The sequence below is a fragment of the Pseudonaja textilis genome, chromosome 10, assembly GCF_049901715.1.
Source record: "Pseudonaja textilis isolate UNSWEBS1 chromosome 10, rPseTex1.2, whole genome shotgun sequence".
NCBI classification, from domain to species: domain Eukaryota; kingdom Metazoa; phylum Chordata; class Lepidosauria; order Squamata; family Elapidae; genus Pseudonaja; species Pseudonaja textilis.
The window spans coordinates 611,456-625,479 of NC_141999.1; the positions used below are offsets into that span (position 1 = coordinate 611,456).

General features: G+C 54.4%; 1 protein-coding gene across 2 annotated transcripts; it reads left to right on the top strand.

Annotated features, from left to right (window-relative positions):
* EVA1B (eva-1 homolog B) lies at window positions 1-10,127 on the top strand. 2 transcript variants are annotated; one of them, XM_087939487.1, is made up of 3 exons: window positions 1-93; window positions 6,818-6,907; window positions 8,873-10,127. In XM_087939487.1, exons 2-3 carry the CDS (start codon window positions 6,838-6,840, stop codon window positions 9,301-9,303), a joined length of 501 nt encoding a protein of 166 aa, XP_087795613.1. In that variant the 5' UTR covers window positions 1-93; window positions 6,818-6,837; the 3' UTR covers window positions 9,304-10,127. The 2 variants fall into 2 exon arrangements, with proteins under 2 accessions (XP_087795613.1, XP_026558557.2); XM_026702772.2 differs by lacking the exon at window positions 1-93 and adding an exon at window positions 1,495-1,716.
* Window positions 10,128-14,024: the final 3,897 nt, after the last annotated feature.

Below are 14,024 nucleotides of genomic sequence, written 5' to 3' on the forward strand. Positions count from 1 at the left end.
GGAGGCGGACCCTGGAGGAAGGGAGAAGCTGGGGCTTCCTGGGCTTCCCGGCTTGTCCCAAAGACCCTGGATCGTTCTCCTCCTAATACCCAGGTAAGCAGTGCAGCAGTGGGCTCCCTTCCCTCCCTTCTCTTCTATATTCTTCTCTTTCCTCCACCTCCCCTTGCTGAAAGAAAAGCAGGAATGTCTTCCTGTGTTTGGCCACGCATGGTATCCCCCTCGACCAGCTTTATAGGAATTCCCAGTTCCAGGATCTCTAATGCAGGCGTGTCCAAACCGCAGCCCACAGACCGCATGCAGCACTGGACTGCTGGTAACACAGGCCTGCAAGAAAATAAAAAAAATATAAAGGAAGCTTGTTATTTATATGCATTAACTACATTGTGTATTTTACAGCAGTGTCCCTCGACCTTTTGGGCACCAGGGACCACTTCTGTGGAGAGAGGTTTTCCCATGGACCGGAGGGGCTGTGGTTTTAGGTGCTGCCCGCATTCCGCGGGTGGGGCTTCGCTTGTTTGCACTGCCCGGTTGCTGGCATGCCATGCACTGGTGCCGGTTCTGGGACCTGGGGCTATGGACCCCTGTTTTAGAGGCAGCCCAAGCCAATTCCTCTTCACTCGGTGTGGTCCAGGCCAGCCCAAGGCCTTCCAGTGGATGCTTGGAAGAGAGCTGGGCCTGCGCTTCCCTTCTGCCCAGGGTCCCAGCTGGGAGGGCCACTTCCGGGCCCCCTGTGGCACTAGGCAGCCGGTCTCATTGCTGAGCTACAGAGCCGAGTACCAGAGCCGGCCCGGCCTGCCCAAGCCTGCCCGGGGGGAGGTGCGTGGGGCCCCGCGGGGAGCCTGGGTGCGGCTGAAGGGCCGAGATGCCACGGAGGCCCCGCCTTGGAGGGCATAATCATTAACCAGGGCGGCTGGGTGAGGAAGCGGCGGCAGCTGCCCCGAGAGGCCCCCGCTCGCCCTTTGGCCTGCTTCAGCCTAGCCCGCCGCCCAGGCCGGGGTTGTGAGGCGCCCTCCCCGCCGCAGGCCGCTTGCTGGAGCCGCCTCTGACCTCCACGCGTTTCTGGCGTTTCGGACACGGCCCGGAGCCTCCTTTGGAAACCCGCCGGCTCTGGCCGCCTCTGCCCAGCCGAGGGCGGCTTTCTCACGGGAGAGGCTGCGGGGAGGGAGGCCAAAGGCTCCCGGCTTGCATGGAGTCACGGGCGCCTGACGAAAAGCATCCGGGGCCGCTCGGAGATGCGCCCTTCGGCGGCCACCGCTTTGACCTTCCCCAAAGGAGGGGGCGCCCGCTGAAGACCGGGCGGGCTCTGAGGCCGCCTTGCCCGAGCTGAAGCCGCTCGCCGGACGGCGCCCCCGAGGCTTCACCAGCGCGCGCGGGAGAGGAAGGGCCAGCCGGCCGAGCGGGCCGGTCTCTCTCTCTCTCTCGGTGGGCAGGACGCCGCTTCCCTGGGCCGCTGGCAACCGCCCCGGAGGCCGTCCCAGCGGAAGGACGGGCGCCCGCCCTGCTAATCCCGCTGAAGGGGGCTCTGGGGCGGTGTCGCCCCGCCTGTCCCGCTCGCTTCCCGCCCCGAGGCTGGCCCCGAAAGGAGCGCCCCTTTCCACTCGCGCCGGGCGGTCGGCCAGCTCGGCTCCGCTCCTCAGCTCCGGCCGGACGCTCCCGCGGGCCCTGCCTGCCTCCGCCGCGATGAGGAGCCGGCGGCCGCAGCCTTGAAGGCAACAGGTAAGCCGCGGCTCCCGCTCCTGACGGCGGCACCGAACCCGGGCGCGCCTTCGAGGCGCTGCCGCTTCCCCGCCTCGGCTCCCCCGGCGGCGGCGGACGTGGCGAGGGGGGCTCTCTCGACGACCGCCGAACCAGCTCGCTTTCCGGATCGGCCCGGCAGCTGCGCGAGGCTTCGACTTCGGGCCGCGGCGGTTCGTGGGTGGCACAAGGGGACGGAGGAAGCCGTCAAGTCCAGCCGAGGACGAGGCTGGCGACTCCTGGCCGGCACTCTGCGTGGGCTCAGAGGTTGCCTCGCCCCTTCGTTTTGCCGGCCACGACTGAACCTCGCCCGCCCCGACCGTTGGCCCAAACGGAGCCCCTTTCGCCGGAGCCGCGCCTCTCTGGAGGAAGGGGTCCCGGGCGCCGCCGCCGCCGCCTTCTCTCCCTTTGCCCGGACCTGCTGCCCGCCCCCCCGAAGCCGCGAAGGCGGCAGTTATGGGGCCGCGTTCCCGCGGACTGGCTGAGGAGGGCAGGGAGGGGGGCGTCACCCGACCTGGACTGGGCGCTGCCTGGCCGCGGTTGCCCCGCCAAGGAACCGGGCGGCGGGGGGTGGGGACACTCCGTGCCGCTCGCTCCCCCCTTCGCGGCGTTTAGACGAGGCGGGTTTCCTGGCGAGGGCCGGGGGCGTCGCCATGTTCTTCTTCCCACGTCCAGGAGTTGCAGCGTCTCCCGCGGGTTTCTTCCGCCCCGCCTTCCCGCTTTTCCTGCCCCGACTGGCCGGTCACCAGCCCGTCCTAGCTGAGGCCTCTCAGCCTCGTGGCGCCGGAGAAGCTTCGGTCTGCTGTTGGGCGGGAGGCTGCGGCCCTGCTGGGGCTCCCCCGGGCCCTGGAAAGCGGCTCCCTTCGCCACCTTCTGTCCCCTTTCCTGGAGGGACTTTGTATTATTCGGTGCCCTTTGCGACTCTCCGGAGGAAACGGCTGTGTAGACGGAGCGGGAGAAGGTTGGCCTCTCCAGCCAAGGCACCCCTCTTTGCGCAGGGCACCCCCTTGGGGGTCCATGAGAGGGAGCCCCCCCCCCCGTGCCTCTCCTCTGCCCACCTCTCTGCAGCCCCCGGAGAGGCGCGGGGAGCTCCGGGTGCTTCCCCCAGTGAAAGGGGTTCTCCCGCAAGGGAAGGGGCCTCTTGTGGTCCTTGGATGCTCCTTTAGTGCGGGCCACAGAGCAGGGAGGCCCTCTGATCTTTGGCCACCTGAGCAATGCCACCTGATGGAAACAGGGAGGACCTTCCCCTCCCAAGAACCACCTGGCTGGTCCCACCGCAGCAAAAAGTCAAGGTAACACACAGAGTTGCTGCAGACGGTTGTTCTTCCTAGAGTTAGCAGGCCCCTTGAATCCCGTCCCAGGTCTCTGTAGAAGCCCCAACTCAACCTTCTCAAAGAGGTGACCGCCTGGCTCCATCACTACACAGCCAGGAAAGGGGAGCCCCTTCTTTTACCCTCAAACTCCACTCCCTATTAAGGCACCGTTCAGTTGATATGGGGCTTCCTGTACTATAACTTAATTTTGCTATTTTTGTTGCACCCTCTGAAAAATTGAGGACAACCTTTATACTTCTGTGTTGCATCATTTTCAAATATTCATATGCTATCTCTTCTCCAATAAATCTTCCTAGTTGCTTCAGGTTTTTTTTCCTCACAGAATGTAACCTTCCAGTTTCTTGAAAATCTGGTTCCCAATTATCTTAGTTCTTTGAATTTGTCTGAATCCTTTTTAAAATGTAATGTCTACAATTGGACATATTACTGGATCTCTCCCTTACACAGGTTGCAATATACTGGATCTCTCCCTTGTACTGGCTATAATATGCAAGATTAGATATTGTATACAATACCTAAAATAGAAGATTGTGTAATTTGGAAAGTGTATTTCATTTGATAGCCATATTTGCCCTCTTTGCAGCTAAATCCCACAATTCAGCGTTATTCAATTTGTAATAAACCTTTTCTCCAATATATCCCAAGTATTGTTTCCAAGCCAGGTATCTCTGTTCAATATTTTTGCATTGGATAACTGTTACCTAATAATGTCTCTGTTAAATATATTCTGTTGTTTATCAGTTTGACAAGGGAAGTCTAAGTCAGGGATTTGGGGGGGAGTTGCTTTTGAGTCAGTACTGATGACCTCTTTTAATCTCGACAGTTTTCTTGAGGAAGTTTTTCAGGAGTGCTTGGCCTTTGCCTCCTTGAGAGAGAATCCAGGGTCACCCAGCTGACTCCATGGCTAATGTTAGAACTCTGGTTTCCAGCCTGGCACTTAACCATTGCACCACCTGGCTCTCCTTCCCGTGTTAGCAGGTAGCCCTTGGCCATCTTCAGTGAGCAGAGGCTACGACGATTCTCTTATATCGGATATCTCTCTCTCTCTCTCTCTCTCTCTCTCTCTCTCCTGGACGTCTTTGGTGATCCATCCCTCCTCCTAGTTGCTGTAGAAGATGTTCTGTCAGGTCAGATCTTCGCTGAGCTGCTTGTGCCACCAACGCTGCGCTCTACTTTTTTACTTTTTCCCCTCGCTGGAGTAGTTTGCAATTCTGTTTTTAATACTGTATGGGCTTTTTAGGAACTTTTGTACTCATTTTCCCACCCCCTTCTTCTTTTTACTTAAAATTGCTTTGAGTTCATTAAAACTGGAAGTCCAAAGTACAGGAATGTGACTACACTCAGCTGTTTTTCTTTAAGAATGAGTATCCCTGCTGTTTCCACCAGCTCCTAACTCTTCCCGATTGCTTAATATCAGTTGAAGGGCAGCTGATCCCCTTGGCCTTCCTCCATCTCGGAAGGACAGAGTTGTCAGGGAGTCAGGAGTTTCTGGAAGGATTATATTGCAGAGTTTGTCTCCCATTGTTCCTCCTTCCTGCTTCTTTGACTGATCTACGCTTAGCTTTTGAAAGGCATCATTCACATCTTTCTTTCTTTTTAAACTATCTCTGCCAGTTTTATTTTTTACTAATTCCTCCATTGTGTTTGACTGAGGCATCCCTTAGATTTCTGGAGATGTGAATATTTATAATAGAAAGTACAATCTCTCCTCCCCCTTTTATTGCTTCTGTTCCCTTTTGACCAAGTTACACTGCTCCCTTGCTTAATTCTCATCTCTGGAATCCTCCCGCCGGACTTGTTACACCTATTGGATACTTTTTACGAAAGCTCCCTTTCCTCTCAGCAGCGCTGTGAAGATAACAGCCATAACCTTTGTTAGTCAGTCATCTTCCTAATCACTGGTTTCCACCGAGTGTCCTAAGAGTCCAGTTACTCTCTTTCTCCTGCAGTGCACACATCCTCAAATGAAGGTCTTCCATGTTTGCATCTCCAGCCCTGACAGAGGTAGTTGAAACCCTCCTCATCACCTATAGCACAGACCCACAGATCTTTTCCATCTTAGAATAGAGCTGGAAGGGACCTTGGATATCTTCTAGTCCACCCGGCTCCTGAAGCAGGAGAACCTATACCTATACCATCTTCTACAATTTCATCCTTCCCAAACTGAACTTGCATCATTTTCCCTTTCTTGTCCTCTTCTCTGGAGTGGAAGGATGGAGAAATGTTTTGAACCAGGTCCCCAAGCCCATGATGCAGCGTTCGTTGCAGCAACCTTTGTTCCCACCAAGGAGCAGGGGTGAGAAATCTTGGCAGTTGTTCTGTAAGCCTCCTTGACGTGTAGCTAGGAGACCTGGCCTGGGGCCTTCCCTGGCTGGGAGCAGAAACAGAAGCCTCGACATCCAGTGACTTGTTCTTCCCTGAGATGGAGCCATTCCTGGACAGGGACAGGAAGCATCAGGAGGCACGGGATGTAGAAGAAAGATTTTGGCCATCGTGAAGCCCTGGGACAGACCCACAAAAGAGCGACTGGGTCAGCTTTGAGGATGGGAGGTGCCATTTCAGATTCCTCTCCAGCCAAGAAGCTCCAAGTGGTTTCCTTCCTCCCTCGGAAAACATTTTAAACGAGCTAAAACAGAGGGCAAGGAAAAGAAACCACTTCCTGTCCTGTTTGGCTGCTGGCTTCGATTTACTCTTGGCCTGCCTGAAGAGGGCAGTTGGGCTGGGCGACTGTCGCAGAATTTGGCAGCCTCTTCCAGGACTCCCATGACGGCTCTGTGGGGCCAGAGTGGGGAAGCCAGGCTCGGCTTTTGCGGGTTAAAAGGACCCTGTTTTGCTGCCATCCTGGCTTCAAAGCTCCTTTTATGTAACTTGCTTCATTCAGAGTGCTACCAAAAAGGTGGTTGCCTGTCTCTTATTGGTCTGACTTCTTGAAAGTAGCCAGGCAGCTTTTTCCTAGCCAGAGACTGCACTCTAGTTGGGATCCAGCCCATCCTGCGCCCACATTTTCCACCCCCGAGACAGGCAGATGTGAAAGGACCACTGTGACATCACCTGAGTGGAGTGGAAAAAGCATTCAGCTTCTGTTCTGCTTTGAGGCACCAGAGCAGGGGCGGGTTTCCTGAGCCAGCCTTGTTCTAAAGGGGCCATAGCTGCCCATCCCATGCCAGAGCATGCCCTCGGCCTTGCAAGGAGCATCATGTCCCTAGTCTGGCCCTTCTGGGCCACAAAAGCAAACGCTGTTCTCTACCAAAAACAGGGCCACCCTTGCTGAATGCCTGGTTTGAGGCTGCTTTGCAAATACGTGGCTGGGGGTCCCTGAGTGCCCTCCTAGGCTGGCAAGCCAACCCCGCCCCCCGGCCCCCACCCCTGTAAGCATGTCAGCATTCCGGATTCAGCTGATGTGTATCCCATGATCAAGAGGTAAAACACTAACCCCAGATCTTAAGGACCTGTAAAACATTGCACTCGTCTCCAACCTGCTTTCAGCAACGGGTACTCCTGGGTGACTTTGAGTCACTCCCTCTTTCTCACCCCAGCCTGCCTCACAGCTCATGCAACTGGGGATGAAATGAAAAACAATTGGCCTCTCAGCTCCCTTGGGGAACTGAAGAAAACGTAAGGAACAGCTTATGTTTTAGTTTTTAATTAATAAATAGTCAAGACAGACCAGCTAGCCAGACGAAGGGCGATGCCCGGTCCAGGATGATGCAAAGCTTCCTCACTGCTGAAGCCCCGTCTTCCCTCTCCAGGTACCACAGAGGCATCTGCCATGGAAGCAGACAGCGAAGGGGAAATGGAACTCCTGAGTAGCAGCATTGCAGCCTATGTGCACATCCGAGGTAGGTGGCCCAATGGGGCTTGTTTGGAAGGTGTGCCTGCCACCACACCAGGCAGTGTTTGAGAGGGCTTGATGGGTGCGCAATCCTCCATGCAACACAAGTGGTCTGGCTGAGCAGGAAGTGGCTGAGCCCAATTCTCTGGGAAAGGCTTTCAGGAGCCACTTGATCCTGAAGAATTAGACAGGGTCCTGGTGGCTATAAGCTCAGCTACATGGACTCGTGCCCCGCCTGCTTGGTCAGGGATCCCAGGAGATGGTATGCATTTGGTTGGCGTGGTGGTGAAAGGCTCTGCAAGAGGGAGTGGTGCCACCTATCTTGAAGGATGCAATGGTGGGGCCCTTCTCACTCCAACAGAATTAGACAACCCCCACTCTCCAAACTTCCCCTTATAGGGAAGGTGGTGGTTGGCACTCAACTACAGGGCCCTGGATGAAATTGATTATTTGGACCATGTTCCATCCGGATTCAGACCCAGGTACACAACCGAAACTTGTCACACTAGATGACTTTGAGGGGACTAAGATGGGACTGGCCCTCCTGGCCCTCTCAGCAGCTTTTGTACCACCAACCAGTGTGTCTTTCTGGATGGGCATTGGGGGGTTTGGGGTGGGAGGCAGAGTTTTGCAGTGAGCTTCTCCCCTTTCCTGCATAGCAGGGTCCAGCGCCAGACCCTTGCAATGCCTCAGACCTCGAGCCTTTTTTGAGCTCTCCGCTTTAAACCTGAACCACTGGGGAGGTCATCCAATGGCACGGGGACTATACTGTACATCCACCTCTCTCCAGGCAGGGGATGCTATTGCGGTGCTAACTGAAAACCTGGAGGCAGTAAAGGTCTGGATGGGGAGAAATTGGTTTCTGCTCAACCAGTTGAAGTGCCTCTTGGGCCTTTCACCCCCTCCCTCAGCCCAGTTGATACGTCTTCTTTGACTCTGGGTGGGGTTATACTCCCCGGGACTGTGTTCGGGGGTGGGGGGGTCCTCCTAGAATCACAGCTCCTCTTCAAGAAGCAGGTGGCAGCCTTGCCTAGGTGGACTTTGCGCAGATTGAAGCCTTGGTCACTTTTTGCTTGGATTACTGCAATGTACTCTCTCCATGGGGCTACTCTTGAAGACCATCCAAAAATTCCAAGTTGGGAGCTGTGGACATGCTGCACAAACAGATTATTACTTTCCTGAAATCCATCTCATCCAGTCTCTGTGAAGGAGGGAGGGTCAGGCAAAGGGAGAAATCGGTTGCTTGTTTGTCTCTCCCAACGAAGAAAAGATATTGGAGACAAAAGGATCACTTTGCTATCTGTGTAGAAGTTTAGCTTATTATTCTCTTGCAGTTCCTTCCTCTCCAATCTCTCTGCTCCTTAAGGGGGAAAGAAAATCACAGGCACAAGACAACACCTACTGACTGCAACGGCAATCACATGGCAGAAACTCTGCAAAGGTCACTTTGACCACTAAATGAATGGTCAATAAGTAAGGACTGTTTGTACTGCCTTTCAGAAGGCCCTGGAAAATTTCATTTTTTCACCAATTTATGGCCCATAGCTGCTTCAAGTGCAAAGATTATTGTGCCTGTTGCTTTTCTTTTCTGATTTTTAGAATGAAAATCTTATTGTTTTAAGCATTGCTGGTTTTGAGCGTGGTTTCTTATTGTTCTCTTTGAAGTTCTTCCATGAGGGAGAAATGGTGGAGATAGTCAGGTTCCCTCCCTTTAGTCCAGCCCGCCCAGTCGATTGCCCTTCCCTCCTCCTGGAAGAGCAGCACAGAAAGAATCAAAGAGACTCCCCCAAGGAGCCGCTGTGCGACTAGGCGGGAGGTTGGGTCAGGGCGGGTTCTGTGCCCCCGCAGGTTGGGTTCAACCCTCAGGGTGCCCAAGCAGCCCGGTCCTGGAGAGCACAGACTGGGAAGGATTTACCCCACCCCCCAGCCCCCATTTCCTCTTTGACCTGCTGCTCCTCTCTGTCTTGCCTAGATAACCTGGAGAGCGTGGGCCTCTACTTTGTGCTGGGGGTCTGCTTTGGTCTGGTGCTGACACTCTGCCTGCTGGTCATTCACATATCCTGGCACCCTCAAGCCATTCCCCCCAAGCGCCGGAAGAGCCCGCAGGACTTGAGCGAGGAGGAGGAGGAGGAAGAGGAGGAGGAGGAGGAGGAGGAGGAGGAGGAAGATACAACCGACCATGTACTTTCCGTCCCCCCCTTAGCCATGACAGAGCTGCCCCTGGTATCCCCCAGCCCCCCAGACGGAACCCTCACAATCAACGTCTTTGCGTCGGCGGAGGAACTGGAACGGGCCCAGCGCCTGGAGGAGCGTGAGAGGATCCTCAGAGAAATTTGGCGCAATGGCCAACCGGACATTCTGGGAACCGGGACTGGCACCATTGGGAGAGTCCACTACTATTGACCAACCTCTTCCTTCATGCCTAAGCGTAGTGTGCAACTGTCCTTGAGGCACTGCGGCAGTCACAGACCTTGAACTAAGAGGGATAATGGCGGGTGGGAGGGGAGGGGTCTTCCCCAGTGTGAGTGACCCTGACTGGGAGCACCAGGCACAGCCAGTGGGAGTCTGTCAATTGGGACGGAGGACTATGGCAGGGGACCAAGAGGACCACTCCCAGGTACCAGCTCTGACCCGTGGGGGGGGGGGGGAAGGAGGAGTCCCTCATGGGCTCTGGAAAGGTCTTACAGCCCCCCCTGATGGGTCTGGCAGGGAGGGGCTCCAGGGACTTTGGGCCTGCTCGGTGGAAGGATACAAGACCTGTGCCTCCAGCTGCTGAAGAAGCTGCATTCAGCGTGGATGACCCAGCCCAACCTTTGCTGAGCTGCTTGCCCAGGGATGTGCTCCGCACCCTCCCCGAGAGAGACCCCAGCTGGTGGGCAGGCTCTTCTCCCAACTTGCCCTAGGAAATCCCCCCCCCACACACACACACAGAGCCTTACCTGAAGTACTGTATCTTATCTCAGGCTACCTTCCTACAACATGGCGACTCTCCTGGGACTTCCTCTGCAGTGGAATTCCTTGTTTTTTAAAGAGGGGTTGTGTGGGGGGGAGAATAGGGACGTCTGCAGAGTCTGCCAGGGGCGCCTCACGGGCTGAAGACCAGAGACCATGCGCAGGCGCTGTGTTAGGCTAGCTCCTCCCTGCATAGAGGGGTTGATTGGTAGCAAATACTCCATTTAGTAAAATGTAAAACTTTGCCTTATCTTTTATAAAACGGGATTATTCCAGTGCGGTTCTTGCTTCTTGTGGTGCTCAGCGCTCCCTCCCTGAGGCTGGTTGTTGGGTGCCTTTGCGGGGGGTTGTGGGGGAGGCATCAGTTTTGTATGGCTTGGAAAGAAAGGCCTCGATTCCTCCCAGGGCTGCTGTTGTAGGACAACTTCACTTGAGTCACGTGCCAGTCCATCCTCCTCCCTGCCCGCCCCCCAGGACACTGATACCTCCCTGAGAAGTTTTGGTTCTTCACGTTCCCCAGGCTTTCACTGGGGGCGGGGGGGGGGGATGCGTGGACCACCCCTTCCAGGGCATTCTTGGTTTGTGAGAAGCGAACTGTTCCCACACTTGGTCTTCCCCTCTCCTCCTCCCAGAGATTCCCTAGTCTTCACCTTGCGGGGTGGGGTGGGGGAGATTTGACCCTCCTTCCCTGGTGTGTGTGTGTGTGTGTGTGTGTGTGTGTGTGTGTGTGCATAGATGCAGCTCATGCAAACAAGTAGCTGTAAAAAAAAATTCTTGAGTTAATTTTGGAATTCGGGAAAGCAGTTAATTTTTGTCACTGGAGACAAAGCAGATCCTGGACTCTGGAGAACCGAACCCCCCCTTGGAGGGGAGGGGGTGCTCCTGGGACAAAGAAACTCCACGCATTCGCTTTCCTCCTGGCTGCTCCCACCCCGCTTCCTCTCCCCCCAGGGAGGACTGGTAAAAATAGCCTTTCCACTCAGTCCCGTTGTAACTTGAACCAGATGTTTGCCAGATGTTTTCCTGCAAGCTGTTTCCTGCAACTGCCAAAAACCATCCAGGAGACTGTTGGGAGCTCTACGCAAGGGGAAGGGGGAGGGGGAGCAGCCCTTCTGGGTCTGGCAGGGAAGAAACGGAAACCCTTTCCTTGGAGGGTGGGGGGGGGCAGGAAGGCAGCCCACCCTTTCGCCTCTCTGCCTTTTTTACTCCACGCACAACCAACTCCGATCTCTTCCACTCCAGGGAAACAAAGGGCTGGTCTGTCTGTGGAGAAGCCCTGGGAACCTGTGCTATTCCCCCCCCCACCCCCCCGCTCTTCTCCAGGTGCGCCTTGATGCAAATGCACGCCTAGGCTTTTCCTGGGATTTAACTGACTTAGGATCGTAACGGGGGGGATTCCACAAACTGATAAAACATGTGAGAGATGAAGGCTTGAACGGGGTTCTTCTGAGGCGCTGGTGGTTTTGGTTGAGCTGGGATTTGAAGGAAGGCCACAAGGCTGAAGGCCCGTAATCAGAAAATAGAAGACTTGCAAGAGGATTTGGAGATCATCTAGTCCAGCCCGTGCCCATTGCAGGAGTCCAGCACTGAAGTATCCCTGACGATGCCCACCCAGCTTCATGTTTCCTACCCAAATGCAGGACTTTCCATCCGTTCCATTCCCAAATCACTCTTGAAGAACGTGGCCCCAAAGTGGACAGGGCCTCCCTGGTGCCCTCTGGTCACCTGCAGACTTGACTCCCGGGTGGTCCTCTCCCCTCTTTCCCCATGGATCCCACCCAGGTCGTCTTGAAGCTGATCAAAACTCCCTTGCTGCATCTACTCACACATGAACTCCTGGCAAAGCGAAAAGGTAGTCCTCAACTTACGACCACATGTTGCTAAGTGAGAAATGTGTTAAGTGAGTTTTGGCCCATTTTATGATTTTTCTTGCCCCATTTGTTGAGTGAATCACTGCAGTTAAGTTAGTAACCTGGTTGTTAAGTGAATGTGTCTTTTCCATGGAGTTTGCTTGTCAGAAGATCGCAAGAGGGGATCACGTGAGACCCCAGGACTCTGCAGCCATCCTAAATAGGAGCCAGTTGACAAGCACCTGAATGTTGATCCCCTATGACCCTGGGGATTCTGCAACGGTCATAAGTGTGAAAAATTGTCGTTCTTTTCAGTGCCATTGTAAATCATAAGTCTCTTTTTTTTCAGTGCCGTTGTGCCGTTGTACCTTTGAACGATCACTAAATGAACTGTTGATAAGTCGAGGACTCTGTATTCCACTCCTGCAGTCCAATTCCAAGCAGTTAATTCCCCAACAAAAAATATGTGTGTTCATCCTTTGCAATACAACCGCGAGTTCCTTCGCACACAGGAAGGAGCCAGAGGACAAAGAGTGGTTGGTTTCACTCACGGAACGAGTCCTCTGGAACCATCGTCTCTGGATTGCAAGTACCCAGGATGCTTTGCCCAAAGCAGATCCCACTGCAGGGTGGGCCACTGCTGGCTCCCCACCTATGGGCGTGGCCCAAGGCCTTCCTGCCAAGGCTCCAGATGGAGCAGATCTGAGCGCCTCATTTGAGAGGCGGAGGACTCAAAGGGAACCATTTTGCCCAAGGGAACCGTTGCGCATCCCTTCCCAATTTATGCCAATGTTACCCACTCACTCTGCGTACTTGGCAAGCTGTGCACCCCTTGTCTTTGGGACCCCCAAGCGAGAGAGCTGCGGGCAGCCAGCCTGTTGCAGCTCGTGAGCAGAACAGAAAGCATCATCTCTGGTACTGGGCACGGTGTGGCAATCTGCCTGTTGCGTGAGGACAGGTAGCCAGGTATTTCCACAAGCCACGATGGCTTTTGACGGAAGGGCCCTGGGAGCTGGGGAAGCCAGGAGTCTCCTGCAGCTGAAGGGCTAGAAGCCTGGCAATAGATGGTGGCGTTTGGGGTCCTTTCTCTTTTTTTTAATATATACATTTTTATTTTTCTAAACAAACACAGACAAAACAATACATAAAAACATAAAACCATCTTTCAATTACATGCAGTGTGTCGATTGGTTGCGTTTGGGGTGCTCTTTCTTAAAAACTGATTTCACGGCTGTCACTATGTACCCAGGAGCAGGCTCCGCCTCTGCCCACGTAGAGGACGATGGGCTCTGCTACTGAAGGATGGGCTCCTCCCAGTGAGAAAAGCCAGGCTAACGTGAGACTCAGGCTGGACCAGAGCTCCGCCATCTGTAGCGTGGAACAAATGGTAGAAGTCCAAGCAGGGCAAACGTGACTGGAGAGGCAGGCAAGTTGGGCAGCCTCGCCATCCACAGTAGCCAGGCTTGCCGACATCTGAAGAGGCGGGAGAAAACGAACTGCGTGGGCGCCCCCTGCCGCTGGAAGCACAAGCCAAATGGGAACCGTTCCCCACTGGTGCCCGCATCTGTGCACCCCTGGACTGGGTTTCAGCTACGCTTTAAACACAGCTGTTGCTGCACTCTACTAGTGGGCAATTGCTTCATTTGGAAGCCAGGCCCCCTGAAAAGGAGGTCAGAGTTCCCGGCTCTGCACAGATAGTATGGGTGAGAGGCACCTTAAGGTCTTCTAGTCCAACCCCCTGCTCAAGCAGGAGACCCTGGGCCTGTGCCATTCTGGACAAATGGCTGTCCAGTCTCTTTCTGAAAGCCTCCACAACGTCTGGAGGAAACTTCTCCTTTGTTCTAGGTTGGTTCTCTCCTCGCTTAATGTCCAAGATTCCACATGGGGGTCACGTTAAGTATATTAAATGCATGTTAAACCGAAGGAGCAAAGGAAGATTCTGCAACCCAACACACTCTTCACTTAACCTGCACAATTTCTCCCTGTCCGTTCTAAATAGGAGTCTTTCAAGATTTTACATCTAAGCTTGGCTTGTATGGAACACCTTCTAAGCTGAACTGTGATTTGCTTGACGTAGGCTTGCCAATTACATTCAATGAGCAAACGAAGGTGTGTTGTGTGACCACAGCCTAAACACTTGTGCAGAGTTGGATCCAATTAATGCTTGGACAGGAGGGAGACCAGCACAAACTGCCAGGATTCTAGAAATACTAAACAAGCCTAGATAAGGACCTTTATGTAGTCACCAGGAGCTGCTTGACTAAAGAAAGTCTTTATCTCCACTCGAGGCAGAATCCCAGCCAGAGTTCAGGACAACCACCC

Excerpts from the sequence above, each read along its gene's own strand:
- EVA1B (XM_087939487.1), top strand. The coding sequence starts at position 6,838 with ATGGAAGCAGACAGCGAAGGGGAAATGGAACTCCTGAGTAGCAGCATT. Across the intron at positions 6,908-8,872 it reads AGCCTATGTGCACATCCGAG|ATAACCTGGAGAGCGTGGGC; the intron begins GTAGGTGGCCCA and ends TGTCTTGCCTAG.